General features: G+C 35.0%; 3 protein-coding genes, 1 long non-coding RNA gene and 1 pseudogene across 7 annotated transcripts; 3 read left to right on the top strand and 2 right to left on the bottom strand.

Annotated features, from left to right (window-relative positions):
• Window positions 1–1,265: 1,265 nt before the first annotated feature.
• Window positions 1,266–10,101, top strand: LOC142173278 (uncharacterized). Of its 4 annotated transcripts, none has more exons than XR_012702903.1 (4): window positions 1,266–2,045; window positions 2,165–3,679; window positions 9,503–9,683; window positions 9,785–10,101. It is a non-coding gene; the product is annotated as an uncharacterized LOC142173278 (long non-coding RNA). The 4 variants fall into 4 exon arrangements; XR_012702904.1 differs by having other exon boundaries at window positions 1,268–2,045; window positions 2,259–3,679; XR_012702902.1 differs by having other exon boundaries at window positions 1,289–3,679.
• Window positions 10,102–10,107: 6 nt separating this feature from the next.
• LOC142173277 ((+)-pulegone reductase-like) lies at window positions 10,108–11,182 on the top strand (the record flags this gene model as incomplete). Its single annotated transcript, XM_075238433.1, has 3 exons — window positions 10,108–10,190; window positions 10,324–10,450; window positions 10,856–11,182. Coding segments are annotated over 3 exons (465 nt in total), but the record flags the coding sequence as incomplete, so codon positions are not given.
• A 477-nt stretch (window positions 11,183–11,659) lies between these two features.
• LOC107762379 (3,9-dihydroxypterocarpan 6A-monooxygenase-like) lies at window positions 11,660–14,040 on the bottom strand. Its single transcript, XM_075238428.1, has 2 exons — window positions 13,021–14,040; window positions 11,660–12,631 (listed from the first exon to the last, which is right to left on the bottom strand). Exons 1-2 carry the CDS (start codon window positions 13,921–13,923, stop codon window positions 11,870–11,872), a joined length of 1,665 nt encoding a protein of 554 aa, XP_075094529.1. The 5' UTR covers window positions 13,924–14,040; the 3' UTR covers window positions 11,660–11,869.
• A 3,725-nt stretch (window positions 14,041–17,765) lies between these two features.
• Window positions 17,766–21,703, top strand: LOC107765034 (2-alkenal reductase (NADP(+)-dependent)-like). Its single transcript, XM_075238423.1, has 6 exons — window positions 17,766–17,996; window positions 19,382–19,562; window positions 19,664–19,830; window positions 20,584–20,666; window positions 20,800–20,926; window positions 21,339–21,703. Exons 2-6 carry the CDS (start codon window positions 19,400–19,402, stop codon window positions 21,591–21,593), a joined length of 795 nt encoding a protein of 264 aa, XP_075094524.1. The 5' UTR covers window positions 17,766–17,996; window positions 19,382–19,399; the 3' UTR covers window positions 21,594–21,703.
• A 33-nt stretch (window positions 21,704–21,736) lies between these two features.
• On the bottom strand, window positions 21,737–24,054 carry LOC107765029 (3,9-dihydroxypterocarpan 6A-monooxygenase-like; annotated as a pseudogene).
• Window positions 24,055–24,354: the final 300 nt, after the last annotated feature.

Raw genomic sequence — 24,354 nt, 5'->3', positions numbered from 1 at the left:
GGGTCTCAATTAAGATAAGACAACAATTAGTGAATGTGTTATTTAATTGCCAAATATGAAATAAGCTGGTTGAACAACACGTTTATGGGGTAGTGATCTATAATAATTGTTGGCCATTAATCAGGGCGGCTCAACGGAAGTGATGGCTTAAAACTAAAATATATTAAAAGACCCTAAAATTTCTTTCATAAAATTCATATAATATTGAGACAAAAAAATCTACATGGCTTTGATCTAGTGGTGACTGAGCAACATATAATGTGTGGGTTAGGCACACGTCATATGGTATTGAACTCTACTCTATATAAAAATATAGCATTAAGTAAAAATGGTAAAATGATTGAGCCTATTATCCATTGTGTTTTGAACCTTACAATACTTGTCTCGGGAATTTCTTAGTTTAAAAAAATGAGACACAAACGAAATTGCTTTTTGATGTATGGATCAATCAAATGTGATAAAAAGAATAGTTAATTTAGAGAATCTGAGTTGAAATTAGAAAGTAAAATAGTAAAAAAAATGAAAAAGGAAAGAAAGAAGAATAGAACTGATGAAAAAATAAATATATTATTTAATTTAGTGATAGAATAGTTTTATCCTATTAACTCATTCAATCTTATCTCTACCAAATTTTAAAAAAAAATATTAAAATTTAAAATATTTTATCAATAATTTTATAAATATAAATTACATACTATATAATGATATAGTAAATACATGGATTCCAACTAATAAAATCATAAATAGAGGGTGTTTGGATTGACTTTTAAATTGGTCAAATCATGTTTTAGGCTCTTTTTAATTTTTTTCACTATTTGACAAAGTTAAAAGTGCTTAAAATAAGTTAAAAACTGTTTAAAACAAGCCAAAAGCAATAAGTTGTGGTTGCAATAAGTTGAGCAACCCCAACTTATTGCTTTTTTGCTTAAAAACTATTTCTGCTGAAAAGCCACTTCTTTTAAGCCAATCCAAATGGGCTCTAGTCCTTAACGCGTGAGTATGAAAATAATACTAGTAGTCTCTAACATGGTTATGATGGTTTATTTACTAAAAAAACATAAATATATAATACGTATATATACTTATGTCTTGTATGCGTCTTTTGGAATTTTATGGAGTATATGGCATTGGACATAAAGAGTCCTTTATCCTTGGAAATCAAGCACACAGCCAAAACTAAACGACCGGTTGGGCAAAATCCTTGCTCCGCACGGCTTCTTAGCAATTAACAAATTGCATTAATCAACGTCGAAGCAATCTTTCTCTCTCGAACCAAACTCTCTCTGCCTTCTCTCTATAATTTCAACCAATCCACCTGGACCACTAGAGGTCCCACAACTACCTCCACCAGCCCCACCCGATCCACCAACCCAAACTAGCAATCACCAATCGACACCTCACAATCAGAATTTACCAACATCAACTGCCACCCACTCGTCCAAACAAAACCCACTTTGCAATCAACATCTTCCCAACAAAAAACACATACTTCACATCCATCCCTTGAAGATGTGATTCATTTGGATGGCACAAGCACTCAAACACTATCAAACCCCCGATATGAAAACCCTATTATCCAACACAAACAAGTAATACCCAATACCCAGAAGAGTAATTTTCTCCCACCACCACTGAAGGTTTCTTCTAATTTTGACCCTCACCTCGTCACAACCGAACCAATAATAGCATCCAAAATCCCCAATCCAATATTCAACAGAATGCAAATCGGAACACGAAAAATAACAGTCCTTCCTCTAACTCGAATAATAATTCCAAAAATCAACCTCGACCACCCATTCCAGTGTCCAAGCCGTCCTTTGCAGCTACTGTCTCCACTTCTCTCGCAAATAGATCAAGTGCTAAGCAGCATGTTGAAATTACTCATGGTACTCATATAGGCAAACCCGCGGTCTAATTCTCTGCATAAGACTTTTTTGTTACTCTGGCTGAAGATTGCAGGTTCACAATTGTTGGGAAGTTTACTAGAGGCAAACCTAACATGGAGGAAGTAAGGAGGTTATTCATCAATCATATTCCGCTTAAAGGTACTGTCAAAATAGCCTTTTATGATACAAATCATGTTTATATTGACTTGTCCAATGAAATGAATTTTTATCTTATCTACTTTAAATCGTTCATCACTCTTGGTCCATACATAATGAAGATTATTAGACGGACCCCCGACTTTGCCCCCGAATGTGAGACTACAATTGCTCCGGTATGGATTCTCATTCATCAACTCCCCTGACATCTTTTAGGTGGGACATTTTATCAAGAATGGTTAGTTCAGTTGGTACTCCTATGGCTCCTAACATGGCCACCTACTCTAAATCTAGAGGTAATGCGGCCAAGATTAAAGTTGAAATTGATCTCTTGAAACCTAGTAAGGATCAAATCCGGCTGGGGTTTAAGAGGTTAGATAGTAATGAGGAGGATGGTTATTGGCTTGATATTGAATATGAAGGTGCTCCCTCATACTGTCAATATTGTTGTATGCAAGGACGTGATATACTCTCCTGTAGAAATAAGAAAAGAGAGGAAGAAATACAAGCCCAAGTCACAGCCAATAATGAGGAGAATACTGATCAATGGAAAGTTCAAAAAGGAAACAAGAAAGGTAACCAACACACGAATGGGAGTAATAACCTGAATGTGTTACCACAACAATCTCACCAGGAAGTCATAGATACACGAAACAACACCCAATCACATAAGGATGACCAACCAGCTCAACAACCGAGAGATCATGGTATACAAAACAATCAGCAGTAGGTTCTGAACGAGAACAAATCAATTGAGCAGGCAGCACAACCTCAACAGGTACCAAAGCAAAAGATTGGAGCTAAGAAAAAAGTGCAATGGCAAGTTAACCGGAGCAAGCAAATCACCAATACCATACACCATAATAACTCAAAATAACCAACTACTCAAACAACAAATTTCAACCAAGTTAGAACCAAATCAAAACCAAACACACATCAAAGAATAAATCCCTATCCTCAAGCTACTTATCAACGTTCCACTAGTAAAACCTCTCAGATTGTTCCCGATAACATATCCAAGCCAAAACCCCCAAATTATCACTGACATCCCTTCTATCTCAATAGTCCCAAAACAACATTTATCAGCTACAGAACCTAAAGTGCCAAAACTGGCACAAATTATCCCTTCCCAGCAAATAAGCTCTCAAGTAATTCAGTCAGCTAAGGCTTATGCAAATGCCACCCCTCAAGAGCCACCAGACCCTCCCCCTCTTGAAAACCTCCCACCTGAACACAACTTAAATAATCATAAGCCATCTAGGAATGCTCTTTCATATAGCAGTGATGAATCAGACTAGGGTATGCTAAATGATGTTGACTCTGAATTTGAAGCTTTAGGGAAAGAATTAGAAACTGCAGAATATAGTCAGGTTTTTAATGACTCTGAAGATGACTTTGAAATGAACACCAGTCTGATAGTGATGATGCTCAATCAGTTACCATTGATGATCATGCTAACAAATTGTTAGAAATTTTCTCACATCATTCACCACCACCACCACAAGAAGTTGATCAAGCCTTTGAGGAAGTGATTGGCCAACATCACCTTTCACCCCGGGGACATGAAATAATCAAAGGTAGGTTCTCATCAACAACATGTGGACTCTCAAGCAGAGGTGGCAGAGCAAACAAAAGAGGTAAAGGTATTCCTACTGTAAAATTTTCACAGGACAAAGATGATCAATCCACATCCTTTTAATGATTAAGTCTCTTATTTGGAATATTAGAGGAATCACTTCTTAAGGTACCTTTGATAGACTTAAGCAGCTTAAAAGAACTCACAACCTTGTATTAATAACTATTATGGAACCTTTCAGTGGTAGAACTAAATTGGAGAAGTTCAAGAGAAAACTTGGGTTTGATTTTGCATATGCAAACTGTAGCAACAAGATCTGTTTTTTTGGCAATAATTCTATTAATTGTACTGTGATTGAAGATTTCCCTCAACTTATCAATTGTTCAATTGATAACAATGGGGAGACTCTATTTATGACTTTGGTGTATGCTAACTGCAAAGCTCATCTCAGTGAGACATTGTGGGATAGTATCAAAATAGTTTTTGAGGGAATTAGCTCTCCATGGATGGTGGCCTGGGATTTTAACTCTATCACTGATCCCTAGGAAAAAAAAGGGAGGTAATGATCACAACATGTCCAAAAGCTTACCCTTCATCAATTGTATTGTTGGCAGTGAGTTAATAGATATCGGCTACTCTGGCAATCCCTTTACTTGGTGTAATGGATGGGCTCCTGGTAGGAGGATATGGGCAAGATTAGATAGGGTACTTGTTAATTCTGAATGGTTGCAAAGATTTGCAGATACTTCTGTCACTCATTTGGTTAGAATTGGTTCTGACCATGATTCCCTACTGATCTTCACATATAATCCTCGATGGGAACCTAAGAAGTACTTTAGATTTCTAGACTTCTGGACTGAATAAGAGGGCTTCATGCAAGTCGTGGAACAAGCATGGCAATTGCAGGTACAAGGTGGTTATATGTGGAGATTTCACCTAAAACTTAAAAATATTTGTAAGAGTCTTTCCTTCTGGCCTAAAAACTCTATTGGCAATATATTTGATAAGACCAAAGAATTGCATAACATGCTTGAGACTCTAGAGGAGAGATGCTTGAATGATAACTCAGAAAGCAATAGAATGGAGTACAACAATGTGAATGCTCAATTGATTAGGCATATTAAAAATGAAGAATCTTTCTGGAGACAAAAAGTTGGCTTGAAGTGGTTTACTGATGGAGATAATAACACAAGGTTCTTTCACTCTGTAATCATTTCTAAGAGGAAAAAATTGCAACTGACAAGAGTTAAGAAGTAGGATGGCACATGGCTTGAGAACAGTGATGATATTGCTACTGAAGCTGTCAGCTTTTTGAGAAATAATTCACACAAGAAATTACTTGCAGAGATTTTTCAATCCTAAGGGGGCTTCCAACATTGGTCAACAAAGAAGATAACTTGTTGTTAGACCCCCCCCCCCCCCCATGGAAGAGCTGGAACAAGTGGTATTCTCTATCAACGGTAGTAGCTTACCTGGTCCTGATAGTATTTCTGGGAAATTCTTTCAACACTGTTGGGATATAATTACTAATGATCTCTATGATGTGATTTTGGACTTCTTCTCTGGAACTGAACTTCCTAGGTCCTTCACTCATACATGCCGTGTCCTTATTCCTAAAATTGATAGTCCTCGGCAATTCACTGATTTTAGGCCTATTAGTCTAAGAAACTTTACTTCCAAAATTATCTCAAAGTTGCTTAATAATATGTTAGCCCCTCTTATGAATAGGATTATTTCTCCTAGTCAAACTGGATTCCTTATGGGAAGAGCTATTTCTGTTAATGGCATACTCACTCAAGAACTTGTCCACAACTTGAATAGGTCCAATATAAATGGTAATGTTGTATTCAAACTGGATATGGCAAAGGCCTTTGACAGAGTTGCCTTGGATTATCTTTGCCAGATTATGAGGCAATTAGGAGTTTTTGAATTTTGGATTGATATGGTGGCTAGACAATTGGTATTCCATTAATATCAATGGAGTGAGACATGGGTTTTTTAAATCATCCAGAGGTTTGAAGCAGGGGGTCCACTATCTCCCTCTCTTTTTGTCATTGGTGCTGAATTACTATCCTACATGATGGATCAATTGATACATGATAACTTCATCCCTTTCTCTATGGATAATGAAAGCCCCTTAATCACTCATCTTACATATGCTGATGACACCATCCTCTTCTCCTCTGATGACTTGCTTTCCATTGCCATGATGATAAACAAGTTGGAGAAATATAAACAAATCTCAGGCCAAATGGTGAACAAAAGGAAATCTGCTTTCATGGTATCTTCTAATACTCCACCCCTTGTAATTGAGGACATCAAAGCTATCACTAGTTTTTCCCATTCCCACTTCCCACTTCCCTTTTACTTATTTGGGGTGTCCAAAAAAAAATGCTATTTTGAAAATATGGTGGCTAAAATAGCAAATAGAACTCAGGGATGGAAAGGGAAGATTCTTTCCATTGGGGTTAGAGCAGTCCTTATTAGGTCTCTATTGCATTCTCTCTCTTTACATATCATATATATTGTGTATCCACCAAAAAGTACCCTTGATTATATTGAAAAATCTCTTGCTAGTTTTTTTTGGTGCACATCAGAGTGCAAGAGGATCTATCATTGGTTTTCTGGAAAAATTTATGTTATCCTAAGGTGGAGGGAGGGGTAGGTTTTAGGTCATCGCATGACATCTACATTTCGTTTGCTGCTAAATCATGGTGGAACTTCAGGACTCAAAAATCTCTTCTCACCCTCTTCTTGGAAGCTAAATATTGCAAAAGATATCATCCGGTTGCTAGGAAAAAAAGCTATTCTCAGTCACACATTTAGAGAAGGCTAATGGACATCAAGGAGGATTGTGAAGATCATATTTAGTGGAAAGTAGGGAAAGGTAACCTCTCATTTTGGTGGGATAACTGGACTAACAAAGGTGCTCTTGCTAAGCTAATCCAACATGAAAACAAGTCCAAAAAAACAAAAATGGCTGATTTTATCTCTCACAACCAATGGATGCTGGATAAACTTCATGATACCCTCCCCTCTCATCTGGTATCTCATATTCAGTCCATTAAGATTTCACCAGAAGAGAATTATCGGCCTATCTGGCTTGCTAATCCTTCTGGATCTTTCACTAGTAAATCAGCTTGGGAAACATTTAGAAAATCAAGAGGTACTTCCCTTACTCTTTCTAAGATATGGCACTGTAAACTACCATTCAAAGTCTCCTTCCATGTACTAAGATTACTTAATGGTAAACTTGTTACTGATGATTCTCTTACCAGATTTAATGTACATGGGCCATCAAGATGTTATTGTTGCGCCATTTGCAACATTGAAACTACTAATCATTTATTCTATGAGGGGAATGTTGCTATCAAAGTTTGGAAATACTTCGAAGATGTGTGTGGTTTGTCTACTTGTTCTACTCGAGGCATCAGGGATAAATTCATCAAATGGTGGCTCATCAAACAGAAAAAAGTACATGAAATGATATTGTAATGCCTCCCTTCTGTTATCTGTTGGGAAATCTGAAAATATAGATGTACTTATAAATATGAAGGTATTAGAGGCTCTATTGCCCGAGTCATTCATCAGATTACCACCATGATGCAGTTGCTGCTTTCTACTCAATTTTCCTCTCTATCTTTGTATCTCTATTCCCAAAGATATCGCATATGGTAGATAGAATCAAGCCCCAATTAAATATTATACCTGTGAGCTGAAAAAAACCTGCAATAGGGGATCTCAAATTAAATGTCAATGGGTGTAGCAAAGGGAACCCTGGTAACGCACGAGGTGGAGGGATCCTGAGGAATCATCTTGGTCATATGATTATGGCATTCACTGTGTATCTTGGTTGTTGTTCGAACAACTCTGCTCAAGGTCAAGCAATCAAAACTGGTTTGAGATGGTATTTAGATCATGGTTTCAACATGGTAACAATAGAGTCAGACTCTTTCCTTGTGATTCAGATAATTAAAGGAAATATCACCACTTCTTGGCATATCAAGGATGAAATCTCAGAGATTCAAGCTATGAACCTAGTTGGACATTTTCAATTTGTTCACACTTTCAGAGAAGGCAACATCCCAGCTGACCTCCTTGCTAACTTAGCTGTATTGGATAGGAAAAATATATTCTTTACTGAGGCTATAAGTCTACCAAGGCAGATAATATCCTCACTGAAGAATGATGAGATAGGGAGGCCAAATTTTAGAATCAAGTTGAGGAAGAGTACCTTCAACTTTGATCTAGGTGATTTTTGCTTGTTCCTTTGTAGATAGATCAAATTGTAAGGATGGACTCTGTCCATCCCAGCTTTGTTTTGAGAGGTTAGGCTTATACCCCTTCTATGTTCCTTTTGACTTATCAATATATTCCCCCATGGGGAGCTTTGATTTTAAAAAAAAATGTCGAAGCATATCTACATATGGAGATATCAATTAGAGGCCGTTTGGTTGGTGAAATAAGCATTTAATCACCACATACAATTTGTTACTAACTAATACTACATTATTTGGTTATTTGTTTTCTTTTCCACATAAATAATAGAGGAATTGGTTATTCATGGCTTTTTACAATGTTGAAATTAAAAAAATAGTTTTTTTTAGATCTCTTATGTGTAAAAGATGTTAGAATCTATATATTATTTTATACGAGATAAAATATGGAATAAGAAAGTAAATATTAGCAATACATGAATTAAAATAAAATTGATAAAATTGCCCTCATACTCTTTAGAATTTTTTTTTCCTTAATAATATTCAACAAGAAAGCAATTAAAAAAAAAATCTTCGCATCATTAATCCTACATTACTAATCACTATATTATAATCTCCATTACTAAGCCATACGCTACTAATCCTTAGATTGTCTATCTCTGCGTAACTTGTCTATAGCATTATTCGAATATTTATGGTTTGTATAAAAAAAAAAAAAAAAAAAAAGGAAGAAGAACAGTAAAAAAATGTGCATTCATGGAACAAAAGCAAACTATCCAATTTTTTCTCCACCACATATCACACCTCTAATTTAGACTAGGAAAACTACAGCACAAGGTGTCAAGGACCACCACTATACATCTGGGGACGCTTAAATATCCACCAAAATTCAATTTATTACGCCTTTTCCTCGGTGCATATATCATCTTAAAATCTCTTCTTCACACAAATTACAATTATGCGTGCACATACACACACAGTAACACGTAGAATGGCTGCTGCATCGACGGAGGTGGAGAATAGAGAGTGGTATGTTGCTAGTTATGCACCAACGGGTATTCCCAATTCTGAGCATCTTAAGCAACGTACTGTGAGTTTATCGTTGAGAGAGGATTCCATTCCAGATGGACAAGTGACATTCCAAGTCCTCTCTCTTATGTACTCCGTTAGCTCCGATCAAAAGTAAGTGTTATTTCAACCAAATCAATTTTGTCCAAAAAATATGATGCTTTACATATAACCGTAGTTTTTGCTTTCAACTCTAATTCTTGCTTCAATAAATGATTTAATTTTTTGAGGAGAGATAAATGGTAATTTGAAGAGATGCAAAGGAAGTATCAAAAGTACCATCAAAACTTATAATCTTAAATATGCCAGGACATTTCAGTGGCAATATTTGCATGTCAATGAGGGTATTATGTGAAAATTAAACAATGACAGAGTATCAAAGATAGCCTCAAAACTTATAGTCTTAAATATGCCATGATATTTCGATGGCTATAAATGCATATCATATAAAATGAAGCTGAGAGGGTAACTAGTACACGCTTCAAAGGATAAGAGTAACTTTAATATTGAAAAAGAAATATAAGTATCCTGTTTACAATTAACAAACTTTAATTCAGTTAAAGTATGCTGATATTAATTAATAAAATGAAAAATTGCAGGTGATAAGAGCATTTGGAATGGGGAAGGTAATTCAATCTAAGGACGCCATGTTTTCAGAGGGAGATATAGTACTTAGCCGTATTTGCCCTGTTTCAGAATTTGGAGTTATGCCCTCAAATTTACTTCAGAAGATTACTCCTGCAATTGGGATTGCGTTGCCCGATTATCTTAGTTGCTTAGGTATATACCTAATACCTCTCCTTCACCAATTTTAATTATCGTTTTTACAGTCATGAACTTAAAGCAAAAATCAAGTAATTTCTTTTATTTATGTGTAATAGGAATGCCTGGTATAACTGCGTGGGTGGGCATAGAAAAGATAGGAAATGATAACATTCCCAGAAAAAATAATCGAAATATGTATTTTATAATCCCATAATAATGATAACATTTCAAAAAAATCTAGGAAATGATATGGAAAGTAAGTAGTTAATTATAAGAGTAAAACAAGGGGAAAAAGAAAATTGTCCTTCTCTTGATTTGCGAAAATAGATTAAGTGAAAGTGAAAATATATTTTTCATAAGAGTAAGTGTTTTCAACTGGAGATAAATTAAATTATGCTTGTAATCTGGATATATGCTTCCTCTTCTTTTCTCTTGGTAGGTGAAGCTGTTGAAAGAAGAATGTGGCTACGACGATGCTTTTAATTACCGTGTAGAGACAGATTATGATGCTATATTAACCAAGTAAATTTCTTTGCTTCTTCAAAATATTTAGGTTTTTGGTAGTACTAATTACTAGCTAGTAAATCTTTTTATTTTCCTTGGACTACTTTTCTAGCGATTGACATGCTCATAATTTTTGTATTACCTCTTACAGATATTTCCCAAATGGGATTGATGTTTATTTTGACAATGTTGGTGGTAAAATGCTTGAGGCTGTTCTTAATCATGTCAACCACGGAGCTCGTATTGCACTTTGTGGGATGATATCCGAGTACAACAAGGTACCCTTTACTGTTTTAATACATGTATAATATGTGTATAACTATATATAATTTATGTATACCGATCAAACAAAGTAAATGGTAAATCTGACCGGCTAATTGTGTAAAGATTCCTAACTTTTGTACAAACTTGGTCTTTTTCTTCCTTCCGCTATTAAATAAGGACAGCCCGGTGCACAAATATTCTGCATTCATGCAGCATCCGAGCAAGGGCTGCACCCTAAGGGTTGTGATGTAGATAGCCTACCATAATGCAAGCATTAGTAGTTGCTTCCACAGCTCGAACCCGTGACCTATAGGTCACACGGAGACAACTCTACCGTTGTTCCAAGGTCCCCCTTTTCCTTTCAAGCTATTAAAAAAAAAAACTCAAATCATCAATTTTTTATTTTTTGGATTTTGCAGGTTTGGACAGAAAGAGAAGGGGTTCGGAACCTATTGAACATGGTGGGTAAAGAAGTTATGATGAAAGGGTTTATGGTAGGTTCATATTATAACCACTTTGAGGAATTCATAAAAGAGATGGAAGTTTACTTGAAAGTGGGCAAAATAAAATCCAAACACAAAATCTACAATGGTATTGAGAGTTTTTTGGAGAGTTTAGCATCTCTATTTTCTAGCTCTAATGTCGGAAAAGTAATTCTTCAAGTAACTCCTTAAACTACTTCTCCCTTTGCCATCCCTATTATCCTTGGAATAAATAAGCAAAAACAAAATGACAATATATGTCTATTTATGCTTGTTAGCTATGTTTGTTCTTTTGAGGAAAATGTTACACTCGATCTGTAAAAGGAGGTATAAGGATGGTTGTTTATATATTTATGTCAATTTGCGTTGACTAACCAAAAAAAAAAAAAAAAACAGATTGGTGGTTGTGACATATGTTATAATCTCTCTTTAGAATGCTCTAAATGGTGTGTATAAAAGAAATAGCATTGACTAAAGACACAGACGACGAGTTTGCTTTAATAAAGTGGCTCGGGACAAGATATTGGGGCAAAGGTATGAAGGTACTGCAATGCAGCCTAGTCTGGTCTGACGAGGATTGGGACCGTGAAAAATGCAGCAAAGGTGAAAGACTTTCACCAATTTCTTGAGTGAGGTTAGATCCAAAACCCGTACTCTAGTTTTTTGTTATTTACCTTTTGTCTAATAATAAAAGATTCATACTTTAAATCCAGATTCTTCACTCACTAGTTTTCAATGATATATAATATGAAAATAAACATGACATTGACATAATCAGACGGTAACAACAACAGATAAGTTTAACAGTCTGAACTGAAATTAAGACCTTTGGCTCCTTCCTATGTAGTCCAATCAGTTGGAAATAGTGGCAAAATCTATTGGATTAACACGCGTAACAATAAAGTTGGAGCAACGGTAAAGTTGTCTAAATATAACTTATAGGTCACGGGCTCAAGTCTTAGAACCAGCCACTGATGTTTGTATCAGGGTAGCTAGGCTGCCTACATCACACTCCTCGGAGTGCAGCCCTTCCCCGGACCCCATGCGAACACAAAATGCTTTATGCACCAGACTGTCCTTTTTTACACGCATAACAGGATAACAAACCAAAGGATAAACCATGGCAGCAGAAAATCCAGCTCCTTGTTCCATATTAAGTGTTTCTGCATCTTTAATTATCCAATCAAAACATTGGATCATTGCACCAAGTGTCCTATGCAACACTGCTGCTGCAAGTCCAGCACCAGGGCATCCTCTCCTTCCTCCACCAAATGGCACATAACAGAAGTTCTGGCCATCTTTAATGGCCTCCAATTCATCAGGCTCGATCGCGAGGTTCTCGTTCAAGTTAAGATATCTCTCCGGTACAAACTCATCTGCATCAGCCCATGCATTTGAGTCCCTATTAACCGCGTAAAGGCTGACCACAAGCCTAGAATCTTTAAGTATTTTGTAACCATTGATCACACAATCTTCCCTGCATTTTCGAAATACTAAGGGCAATGAAGGATGTAATCTTAGAGTTTCCTTGACAACAGCTTGCAGATAAGGAAGATTTTGTATATCTGAATCCTCAACCAGTCTGTTTTTCACCCCAACAATTCTGTCAATCTCTTGTTGCAGCTTCTTTATTGCCTTTGGATGGTTCAGCAGCTCCGCGAGCGCCCATTGCAAAGCCACACTTGTTGTATCAGTTCCTCCCAAGAACAGATCCTGTTAAATATAAATATTTTTCGACTATTATTTTGGAAACTTCCTTTCAAACAGGGCCTCGAGAGGCAACCCATGGAAGTACTGCTAGGTAGGGAGCGAGCTCCTACTTCACTGAAAGTCTGATGAAAATGGGGGGCCCCTTACTTAAGATTCAATTCATAAGGCTAACTTTATGTTGTTGAGGCTTCGGGCGGACGACTATTTAAGTTAATTTCTATAAATAAATAAAAGAACCATCAACTGAACCTAGCATTTTTTTAGATAGAGCATAGGTATATATATGCGTGAAAAGTCACTAAATTTTCAACTATTATTAAAATTTCAACCATAAAGGTTGAACACATCAAGTTTAAGTCGTGGATCCATCTTTATGAAGAGATGATTCTTACCAAGAAAAGACCCTTGATGCCATTTCTAGTGAGCTTCATCTCAGTGCTTGTATCATCTGCAATTTCCAGAAGAATATCCATCATATCTTTCCTGTCTTTACTTCCAGCGTGCCTTTTCTCTTCGTGTTTCTCGATGATCCCATCCATAAACTTATCAAACCTAAGCAACAAAGCTTTGACCTTTCTTCCAGCTCCAAGAAGATCACATTTCTTCAAAGGACCAAACACTTCACCTAAGCTCAATTGCCCTGAAAGTAATGTTATTCCCTTAGCGATTTCTCTTATCTCCGCGCTCTCATTGACATTAGTTGAGGTTCTGGTGCTCATAGTCAGCCTACAAATAAGATTATTTGTCATAGCCATAAGTTGATTTCCAACATCACAAGCCTCCCCTTGTTCTGAACACTCCGCGAAAAATTCCAACAATTTCATCATTTCCTCCTTCCTAACATCAGCAAATTTAGTTATCTGCTGAGGGGAGAGAATCTCTGTCATACAAATTTTCTTCATAAAAATCCAATACTTGGTATAATCCAAAGTGGAAAACAAGGTGTCTTTGTAAATTTGGTACTCTGATGAGCCAAATTCTGGCCTAGCAGCAAAATTGACATCATTAGTCTTAAAAATTTCTTTTGCTATGGCGCCATTTGACACTATATATGACGATGATGCACCAGCACGGATCAACATGAATGGCCCATAGCGCAATGCTAATTTCTGAAAGGATTGGTGTAACACTGAACCAAGAAGATACATATGACCGATGATTGGTAATGCTAACGGGCTAGGAGGTTGATGTTGGATTTTCTTGTTTGATTGTTTGAGATTCTTGATAAATGATTGAACTATTATTAGAGCAGATACTAAGCAGATGATTAACAAAAGCAAAGTATTCATTGCCATGGCTGCTAATTATGAGATGATTTACACTTTTAACTTCTGTGTTAATTTTATAGACGCAAGGCCTAAAGTATTTTGGAAAATTGGAACGACTTTGTAATCAAGTAGGGTGAGAGGAATAAAATGCAAAAAAAAATAAATAAATAAATAAATAAATATATATATATATATATATATATATATATACACCAACCACAAGGAAACAATAGATTCCACCCATAGGCGACAAAAGGAGATAATCATATGATTTAATTATTTCATTCGTAATTTTCTATATTTCTTGATCAACCAATTCGATGAAGAGGAGCTAGAAATGAAAGTTACAATTTATGCATGTTGTTTATTTAAGAAAAAAAAGGGGTAGGAAAGGTATCCAATGTGATCTCGTTATTTATTAAAAAAAAACGTAACTCTCACTTTTATTTGTGCATTATTTTAAAAATAGATTTTCACTTTTAGTTGTCACTTTTAGCATATCAAGAGAAGACAATTTCTTTTTTCCTGTTATACTCGCAGTATCGATTACTCATTTCAAATCATTGTCTCAAATCCATTAAAAATATGCATCAATTAATATGGATATCATGATAAATTATGCACTTTATTTATTAATTATTACCTCCAATGATTTTCATATGCAAACATGCATAGCGGCTAATGACAATTATCTCATGCTGGGTATCCAATGTGATCTCATTATTTATTAGATAGCCAAAGTCCTGCAAATGAGCAGTAGTTAATTGATTAAGTTGATTAACATAAATTAATAAGAACCAGTATAACAATGAAATCCAGATTTAGATTGCTGAAAGCAAACTAATCTTGAACTTGGATACTCCGATCCAGATTTAGAATTGCTTTTGGGCTTTTATTCACTTTTAGCCCGCGGCATAAACTATTTACATTCGTTAGCCGAAAAAGTACATAAAATATGTATAATTTTTGGAACGGACCAAAAAGGATATAATTTTTGGAACGGACCAAAAAGGAAATAGGTTCACATAAACTGGAACCGAGGGAGTAATTGTTTCTCTCATATTCCTTGCCAAATATTAAGTTTTGAATTCATGTTATAATTGCTACATGCTTATTTGACCTATGTGTCTTAATTGCTACTTGACATTTAGCATATTAAATATTAAATTGCATATGTTCTCCCTGATTTCCACAATTAACTGTTACTTGTCATTACTTGTTTCCTAAATAAATTATAATTATTGCATGCTTTGTTGCCTGATAATTTCTTATTGAATGTGGTATTTATTGGAGTATTTTTATTACATTTAAGAGTTGTTAAATTATATTGTTGGAGCGGGTTGCACACCGCAATGGAAATAAAAATGAATATATTGGGGGATCGGGTTGCACGCCGCAACGGATTATATTTTAAGTTTATATTATTGGAGCGGGTTGGACGCCGCAACGGAATTTAATTGAAGGATTATATTGGGGGAACGGGTTGCACACCGCAATAGAATGATAAAAGAAATAATTGGTTATACTGCTGGATTGACTTCAATTGTTGATATGATTTACTTGTCTTACCTCTATTCCTATTATTATTATTATTATTATTATTATTATTGCGTACATGTTAATGTAAATGACCTGCCTTAGCCTCGTCACTGCTTCGTCGAGGTTAGGCTCGGCACTTACAGAGTACATGGGGTCGGTTGTACTCATACTACACTCTGCACTTCTTGTGCAGATACCGGAGCTGGTCCCAGCGGCATACTGTAGATTTTGCTCGGATTCAGCTATCAGTTAAGACTTGAGGTATAGATGCACGGCGTTCGCAGCTCTGAAGTCTCCTTCTACTTTATTTTAGCTGTGTGCTTTCTTTCAGATAGCTTTATTTTATTCAGACCCTTGTTTGTATTATTCTAGAAGCTCGTGCACTTGTGACTCCAGTTCTGGAATGGTATTTAAACATCGTTATTATTTTGTTTTGTTCACTTTAATTCAGACATTATTCCAGTTGTTTGGTTTCTTTACTATTTAATTAAAATGAATTGTTAAAATGGTTTAAATTATTCTAACGTTGGCATGCCTAGCAAGTGAAATGTTAGGCGCCATTACAGTCCAGAAGATGGGAAATTTCGGGTCGTGACAAAATTGTTTGGACTTAATGTTATGATATTTGAATGTTTGATGTTTAAGTCCAACAAATTAAATTTTGAAATCGAATGGGCAACTCGAAACTGTAACTTTTCTTATTGAATTATATCGATGCATATAGAGATATCAATTAGAGGCCGTTTGGTTGGTGAAATAAGCATTTAATCACCACATACAAATTGGTACTAACTAATACTACATTATTTTGTTATTTGTTTTCTTTTCCACCGGTATAATTTATGTAGGTATTTAGGGGTGTACAAATGAAATCGACAAACCGTATCAACTCGATAATACGAGTCAAACCGAGAAAAACAAACCCGACTATGGTTTGGTTTGATTGGTTTGGTGTTGGAAAAAAAATCCGACGATATTTGGTTTGGTTTGGTTTTAACCGAAACCAAACCAACCCGATATTATATGTATAGAAGTTTTAAATATATTTAATACATGAAAATATTTATTATAGTGTAGTTTATAAATATTTCTTAAGCTTTTTTCATAATTTATCTTTAAACGTATTATTTCAAGTTTGGACTTATAATTTTTGGATGCTCCAATAAGTTTTATAGTCCATAAATGTTAGTGACTCAAATAAATCCTAAACCAAAATCAAATCAATACTAATAATAATAAAAGATATTCAATTCATTTGTACTATGAATGAAAATAGTGTTGGGTATCTATTTTTTAGTTTTTTCGTGGTTGAGATAAAATGCATAACTTATTTTTTTTTTAGTGTTTAGTCATGTAAATAATAGTACTTATTAGTCGTACTTATTTTAGCAACTTATTACTAATTTTAAATTATATATTTTTTTATTATGGCTAATTAATAATATTTATTTTTTGCTATTTTCTCATCTTTATTGTTGAATATTTTAGTACAATACCATGAATCATCTCATATTTATGTTATTTTATTAAAAAATACCTTATATAGTTCGATTTTACTAGGATTACAGAAATATTTGGAGCACAAATTCTATGTTTTGTGTTATGAAGGCTTTTGATAAAAAAAAAAAAAAAAAAACCCGAAACAACCTGAAAACCCGAGAAAATCCGAGATTTAAAAACCTGACTTTTATTGGTTTGGTTTGTTCTTTAGATTTAATAACCCGATATAATTAGTTTGGTTTGATAATTAAAAAATTCAAACTAACCCGACCTATGTACACCCCTATAGGTATTTATAAAATATTTATACAGGGTAAAATATGGAATAAAAAACGAATATTAGCAATATATGAATTAAAATAAAAATTGATAAAATTGCCCTCACATTCTTTAGATTTATTTATTCTTTTTTCCTTAAAAATATTCAAGAAGAAAGTAAAAAAAAAAAAAAATCACATTATTAATCACTACATTATATTCTTTGCATTACTAATTCCTACGCTACTAATTCTTGCGTAATCTATCGTGCATAACTTGTATTCAAACCAAAAACTACGCCTTATAACTTTATTCAAATACTTGAGTATTTGTAAGTGTCATTCGCTATTTATAAGGAAAGAAGAACATGTAAAAAACGTGCAACGAACAAAAGCAAACTATTCATTTTTTTCTCCACCGCATAATATCACATCTCTAATTTAGCCTAGGAAAACTACAGCACAAGGTGTGTAGGACCTACCACTATACGTCTGGGGACCACCAAAATTCAATTTATTACGCCTTTTCCTCGGTGCATATATCATCTTAAAATCTCTTCTTCACACAAATCATCGACGGAGGTGGAGAATAGAGAGTGGTATGTTGCTAGTTATGCATCGACGGGTGTTCCCAATTCTGAACATCTTAAGCAACGTACTGTGAGTTTATCGTTGAGAGAGGATTCCATTCCAGATGGACATGTGACATTCCAAGTCCTCTATGTCTCCATTGATCCATATGTACGCACTCAATTGAGTGGTCTAGATGATGGCCTCTCTCTTCCTCAGATTCCACTTGGCCAGGTTTACTATCTTCACTTCTCTCAGTCTGATTTTATGTGATGTTGTTAGACTGATCGCAAACTAAAAAAAAATAAAAATTGTTATATACTGCAATTAGTCCGATCGAACCAGAGGCAGATCCAGAATTTGGAGGCTCCGGTTGCCAAGCTAATCGATTTGATCAACTTTGAAAAAAACAAATAGTACTAACTATTTGTCTTTTGGGATTCTAATGGGAGCGAGGATTTTGAAAAGGAAATGTTGTTTTAAGTGTGGGTAAAAAAAACAAATAGTACTAACTAAGAGACCAAAAAAAAAAGTCAAGATTTACTAACAAAGAAAGATATGGTCAACAATAATTAAAGAAAGAAAATAAGGAGAACTGAATAGAATTGAAGAAAGAAAAATAAGTGAACAATAACATCAAAATTTACCGAGAATACGTGATGATGCAGCAAGTTAAAAAGGTTTTAAAAAGTTTTGTCTCAGTGGTTCGATCCCTTACTGCCAAGGAGGATTTATCAGCCATTTACCGCAGGCATCTTAAAATCTTTTGTTACTCCAGGTTGCACTCGGAATATTTATAAGATTTCGCAGATATGCATACATATATAGTTAAGATTTCGAACAAAGCTTGCGGGTGGTGTACCACCCCGCGGGCCTTAGTAGATCCGCCCCTGGATCGAAGGTAAGTGTGGTTTTAACCAAAGAAAATTTGTTCAAAAAAATAACGCTCCACTAAATAAAATAAAAAAGCAGTAGCTATCTTTTCCTAATCTAATCCTTGCTTTAGTAAATGATTTATAAATTTTGCGGAGAGATAAATGGTAATTTGAAGAGATATAAAGGGAGTATCAAAAATACCTTCAAAACTTATAATCATAAATATGTCATGACATTTCGGTTACTATATATGCATGTAAATAAAGGTAAAACAATAAATTTAAAGTTAATAATTGCATAAATTTTTGAATAAACAGAAAATAAAAGAGTGCCATATACATGCTTCAAAGGAATTCAAAAATAGCGAAAAAGAAATATAAGTATTCTGTGTGTTTACCGTTGAGGTATCCTTCTATCCTTAGATTGCGAGTACTATCTATTGTTTGATTGCTATCTTTGCTTCACTTTAATATCTTGTTGTCGTTGTTAGTATTTGTTGCTACTACTTCTTTTCTTCTATTTTTAGGTTCTATCGTAAATATACTCTTTACCTTCCCGATAGGGGTAAGGCTGTGTACACTCTACCCTCCCTAGACCTCACTTGTTGGAGTTTATTAGATTGTTGTTGTTGTTGTTGTTGTTGTTTGTGTTTACAGTCGACGGACTTTAATATCGGTTAAAGTTCTAATATAAATGCATAGCTCTAGTATGCTGATATTAATTAATAAAATGATACAGTGCAGGTGATAAGAGCATTAGGAATGGGGAAGGTAATTCAATCTAAGGACACCAAGTTTTCAGAGGGAGATATAGTACTTAGCCGTATTTGCCCTGTTTCAGAATTTGGAGTTATGCCCTCAAATTTACTTCAGAAGATTACTCCTGCAATTGGGATTGCGTTGCCCGATTATCTTAGTTGCTTAGGTATATACCTAATACCTCTCCTTCACCAATTTTAATTATCGTTTTTACAGTCATGAACTTAAAGCAAAAATCAAGTAATTTCTTTTATTTATGTGTAATAGGAATGCCTGGTATAACTGCGTGGGTGGGCATAGAAAAGATAGGAAATGCTAAAGCGGGATCGAATGTGTACATATCGGCTGCAGCGGGAGGAGTTGGAATTATAGCTGGACAACTAGCCAAAGTAAAAGGGTGTCGAGTTGTTGGAAGTGTTGGTTCAGATGATAAGGTATTATTTGTGTTAAATCCTAAATTATTTACTATATGATTGTTTGATATTACCTAATGTTCCATGCGTTTCATTTTATATGGCGATATTTAATTAGACATGAAGTAATTTAAGAAATAACAAAATTTGTGGCCTAATTAAATATGTCAATTATAAGAGTAAAATAAAAATTTTAAAGTAATTATTTTTGAAATATTAAAAGGTGCCTTATATTCAAAAGCAAAGAGTGTGTAATAAATGAAAGGTGCCCTTTTTTTTTTATTTATGTATATTCAATAACAGAGGGACTTATGTTGTCTAACTAGAGAATTGGAATTAATACATTTTTGCCTCAAAACTTATAGTATCAGACCTTTTCTCTTACGAAAAATCTAGGTTAAAATTTTACAGCTCACAACAACGATTTTAGAAGCTGTTTGGTAACTCGGTTAAATATATATTCTCTCTGTTCACTTTTAGTTTTTCACTTTTGACTTTGCATTCCCTTTTAAGAAAAAATAATTGAAATATGTATTTTATAATCCCATAATAATGATAACATTTCAAAAAAATTTAGGAAATGATATGGAGAGTAAGTAGTTAATTATAAGAGTAAAACAAGGGGAAAAAAAGATTGTTCTTCTCTTGATTTGCGAAAATAGATTAAGTGAAAGTGAAAATATATTTTTCATAAGAGTAAGTCTTTTCAACTGGAGATAAATTAAATTATGCTTGTAATCTGGATATATGCTTCCTCTTCTTTTCTCTTGGTAGGTGAAGCTGTTGAAAGAAGAATGTGGCTACGACGATGCTTTTAATTACCGTGTAGAGACAGATTATGATGCTGCATTAACCAAGTAAATTTCTTTGCTTCTTCAAAATATTTAGGTTTTTGGTAGTACTAATTACTAGCTAGTAAATCTTTTTATTTTCCTTGGACTACTTTTCTAGCGATTGACATGCTCATAATTTTTGTATTACCTCTTACAGATATTTCCCAAATGGGATTGATGTTTATTTTGACAATGTTGGTGGTAAAATGCTTGAGGCTGTTCTTAATCATGTCAACCACGGAGCTCGTATTGCACTTTGTGGGATGATATCCGAGTACAACAAGGTACCCTTTACTATTTTAATACATGTATAATATGTGTATAACTATATATAATTTATGTATACCGATCAAACAAAGTAAATGGTAAATCTGACCGGCTAATTGTGTAAAGATTCCTAACTTTTGTACAAACTTGGTCTTTTTCTTCATTCCGCTATTAAATAAGGACAGCCTGGTGCACAAATATTCTGCATTCATGCAGCATCCGAGCAAGGGCTGCACCCTAAGGGTTGTGATGTAGACAGCCTACCATAATGCAAGCATTAGTGGTTGCTTCCACAGCTCGAACCCGTGACCTATAGGTCACACGGAGACAACTCTACCGTTGCTCCAAGGTCCCCCTTCTTCCTTTCAAGCTATTGAAAAAAAAAACTCAAATCACCAATTTTTTATTTTTATTTTTTGGATTTTGCAGGTTTGGACAGAAAGAGAAGGGGTTCGGAACCTATTGAACATGGTGGGTAAAGAAGTTATGATGAAAGGGTTTATGGTAGGTTCATATTATAACCACTTTGAGGAATTCATAAAAGAGATGGAAGTTTACTTGAAAGAGGGCAAAATAAAATCCAAACACAAAATCTACAATGGTATTGAGAGTTTTTTGGAGAGTTTAGCATCTCTATTTTCTAGCTCTAATGTCGGTAAAGTAATTCTTCAAGTAACTCCTTAAACTACTTCTCCCTTTGCCATCCCTATTATCCTTGGAATAAATAAGCAAAAACAAAATGACAATATATGCCTATTTATGCTTGTTAGCTATGTTTGTTCTTTTGAGGAAAATGTTACACTCGATCTGTAAAAGGAGGTATAAGGATGGTTGTTTATATATTTATGTCAATTTGCGTTGATTAACAAAAAAGAAAGAAAGAAAAAAAAAACAGATTGGTGGTTGTGACATATGTTATAATCTCTCTTTAGAATGCTCTAAATGGTGTATATAAAAGAAATAGCTTTGACTAAAGACACAGACGACGAGCAAAAGTTTGCTTTAATAAAGTGGCTCGGGATAACCTTAAGATAGTGGGGCAAAGGTATGAAGGTACTGCAATGCAGCCCTTCCCTGACCCTGTGCGAACACGGAATGCTTTGTGCACCGGGCTGTACTTTTTAACACGCATAACAGGATAACAAACCAAAGGATAAACCATGGCAGCAGAAAATCCAGCTCCTTGTTCCATATTAAGTGTCTCATCTGCACCTTTAATTTTCCAATCAAAACATTGGATCATTGCACCAAGTGTCCTATGCAACACTGCTGCTGCAAGTCCAGCACCTGGGCATCCTCTCCTTCCTCCACCAAATGGCACATAACAGAAGTTCTGGCCATCTTTAATAGCCTCCAATTCATCAGGCTCGATCGCGAGGTTCTCGTTCAAGTTAAAATATCTCTCTGGTATAAACTCATCTGCATCAGCCCATGCATTTGAGTCCCTATTAACCGCGTAAAGGTTGACTACAAGCCTAGAATCTTTAAATATTTTGTAACCATTGATCACACAATCTTCCCTACATTTTCGGAATACTAAGGGCAATGAAGGATGCAATCTTAGAGTTTCCTTGACAACAGCTAGCAGATAAGGAAGATTTTGTATATCTGAATCCTCAACCAGTCTGTTTAATCCAACTTTTCTGTCAATCTCTTCTTGGAGTTTCTTCATTGCCTTTGGATGGTTCAGAAGCTCCGCTAGTGCCCATTGCAAAGCAACACTTGTTGTATCAGTTCCTCCCAAGAACAGATCCTATTAAATAAGGCCAAAAAAGAAGGGGAAGTTAGCCGTTCGATAAAAAATATTTACATCTCCTAGCCAATATACATTTGTTATACACTAAATATACATAATATATACATTTTCCAACTATTATTTTGAAAACTGCCTTCTAACAAGACCTCGAGAGACAACCCATGGAAGAACTGCTAGGTAGGGAGCGAGCTCCTACTTCACTGAAAGTCTGATGAAAATGGGGGGCTCCCTTACTTAAGATTCAATTCATAAGGCTAACTTTATGTTGTCATGAGGCTTCGGGTGGACGACTATTTAAGTTAATTTCTATAAATAAATAAAAGAACCATCAACTGAACCTAGCATTTTTTAGACAGAGCATATGTATATATATATGTGTGAAAAGTCACTTAATTTTCAACTATTATTAAAATTTCAACCAAAAAGGTTGAACGCATTAAGTTTAAGCTTAAGCAGTGGATCCACATTTCTCAAGAGATGATTCTTACCAAGAAAAGACCCTTGATGCCATTTCTAGTGAGCTTCATCTCAGTACTTTTATCATCTGCAATTTCCAGAAAAATATCCATCATATCTTTCCTGTCTTTACTTCCAGCGCGCCTTTCCTCTTCGTGTTTCTCGATGATCCCATCCATAAACTTATCAAACCTAAGCAACAAAGCTTTGACCTTTCTTCCAGCTCCAAGGAGATCATATTTCTTCAAAGGACCAAACACTTCACCTAAGCTCAATTGCCCTGAAAGTAATGTTATTCCCTTAGCGATTTCTCTTATCTCCGCGCTCTCATTGACATTAGTTGAGGTTCTTGTGCTCATAGTCAGCCTACAAATAAGATTATTTGTCATAGCCATAAGTTGAACTCCAACATCACAAGCCTCCCTTTGTTCTGAACACTCGGCGAAAAATTCCAACAATTTCATCATTTCCTCCTTCCTAACATCAGCAAATTTAGTAATCTGCTGAGGGGAGAGAATCTCTGTCATACAAATTTTCTTCATAAAAATCCAGTACTTGCTATAATCCAAAGTGGAAAACAAGGTGTCTTTGTAAATTTGGTATTCTGAAGAGCCAAATTCTGGCCTAGCAGCAAAAATGACATCATTAGTCTTAAAAATTTCTTTTGCTATGGCGCCATTCGACACTATATATGACGATGATGCACCAGCACGGATTAACATGAATGGCCCATATGACCGATGATTGGTAATGCTAACGGGCTAGGAGGTTGATGTTGAATTTTCTTGTTTGATTGCTTGAGATTCTTGATAAATGATTGAACTATTATTAGAGCAGATACTAAGCAGATGATTAACAAAAGCAAAGTATTCATTGCCATGGCTGCTAATTATGAGATGATTTACACTTTTAACTTCTGTGTTAATTTTATGATCAACCAATTCGACCAAGAGGAGCTAGAAATGAAAGTGACAATTTATGCATGTTGTTTATTTAAGAAAAAAAAGTAGGAAAGGTATCCAATGTGATCTCATTATTTATACAAAAACATACTCCATCCATCGGCACATCCGCCCCAGATGCACGCTTAGCCGCATTGTTCATCTTGAAAAGAGCCGTTCATTTTTACTTGTATTTTAAAAATAAATTTTCACTTCTACTTGTCACTTTTAGCATATAAAAAAGAAGGTAAATTATGCATTTCATTTATTAATTATTACCATCAATGATTTT

The sequence above is a fragment of the Nicotiana tabacum genome, chromosome 2 (genome assembly GCF_000715075.1).
Source record: "Nicotiana tabacum cultivar K326 chromosome 2, ASM71507v2, whole genome shotgun sequence".
Taxonomy (NCBI): Eukaryota; Viridiplantae; Streptophyta; class Magnoliopsida; order Solanales; family Solanaceae; genus Nicotiana; species Nicotiana tabacum.
This window is presented reverse-complemented; position numbering and strand designations above follow the sequence as displayed.

What these genes read in the sequence shown, in the direction of transcription:
- LOC107762379 (XM_075238428.1), bottom strand. Translation starts at nt 13,923, where the DNA reads ATGGCAATGAATACTTTGCTTTTGTTAATCATCTGCTTAGTATCTGCT. An exon ending in GCATCAAGGGTCTTTTCTTG is followed by an intron (nt 12,632 to 13,020) that starts GTAAGAATCATC and finishes TATATTTAACAG; the next exon opens with GATCTGTTCTTGGGAGGAAC.
- LOC107765034 (XM_075238423.1), top strand. Translation starts at nt 19,400, where the DNA reads ATGGGGAAGGTAATTCAATCTAAGGACACCAAGTTTTCAGAGGGAGAT. An exon ending in GTGTTGGTTCAGATGATAAG is followed by an intron (nt 19,831 to 20,583) that starts GTATTATTTGTG and finishes TTCTCTTGGTAG; the next exon opens with GTGAAGCTGTTGAAAGAAGA. An exon ending in TGATATCCGAGTACAACAAG is followed by an intron (nt 20,927 to 21,338) that starts GTACCCTTTACT and finishes TGGATTTTGCAG; the next exon opens with GTTTGGACAGAAAGAGAAGG.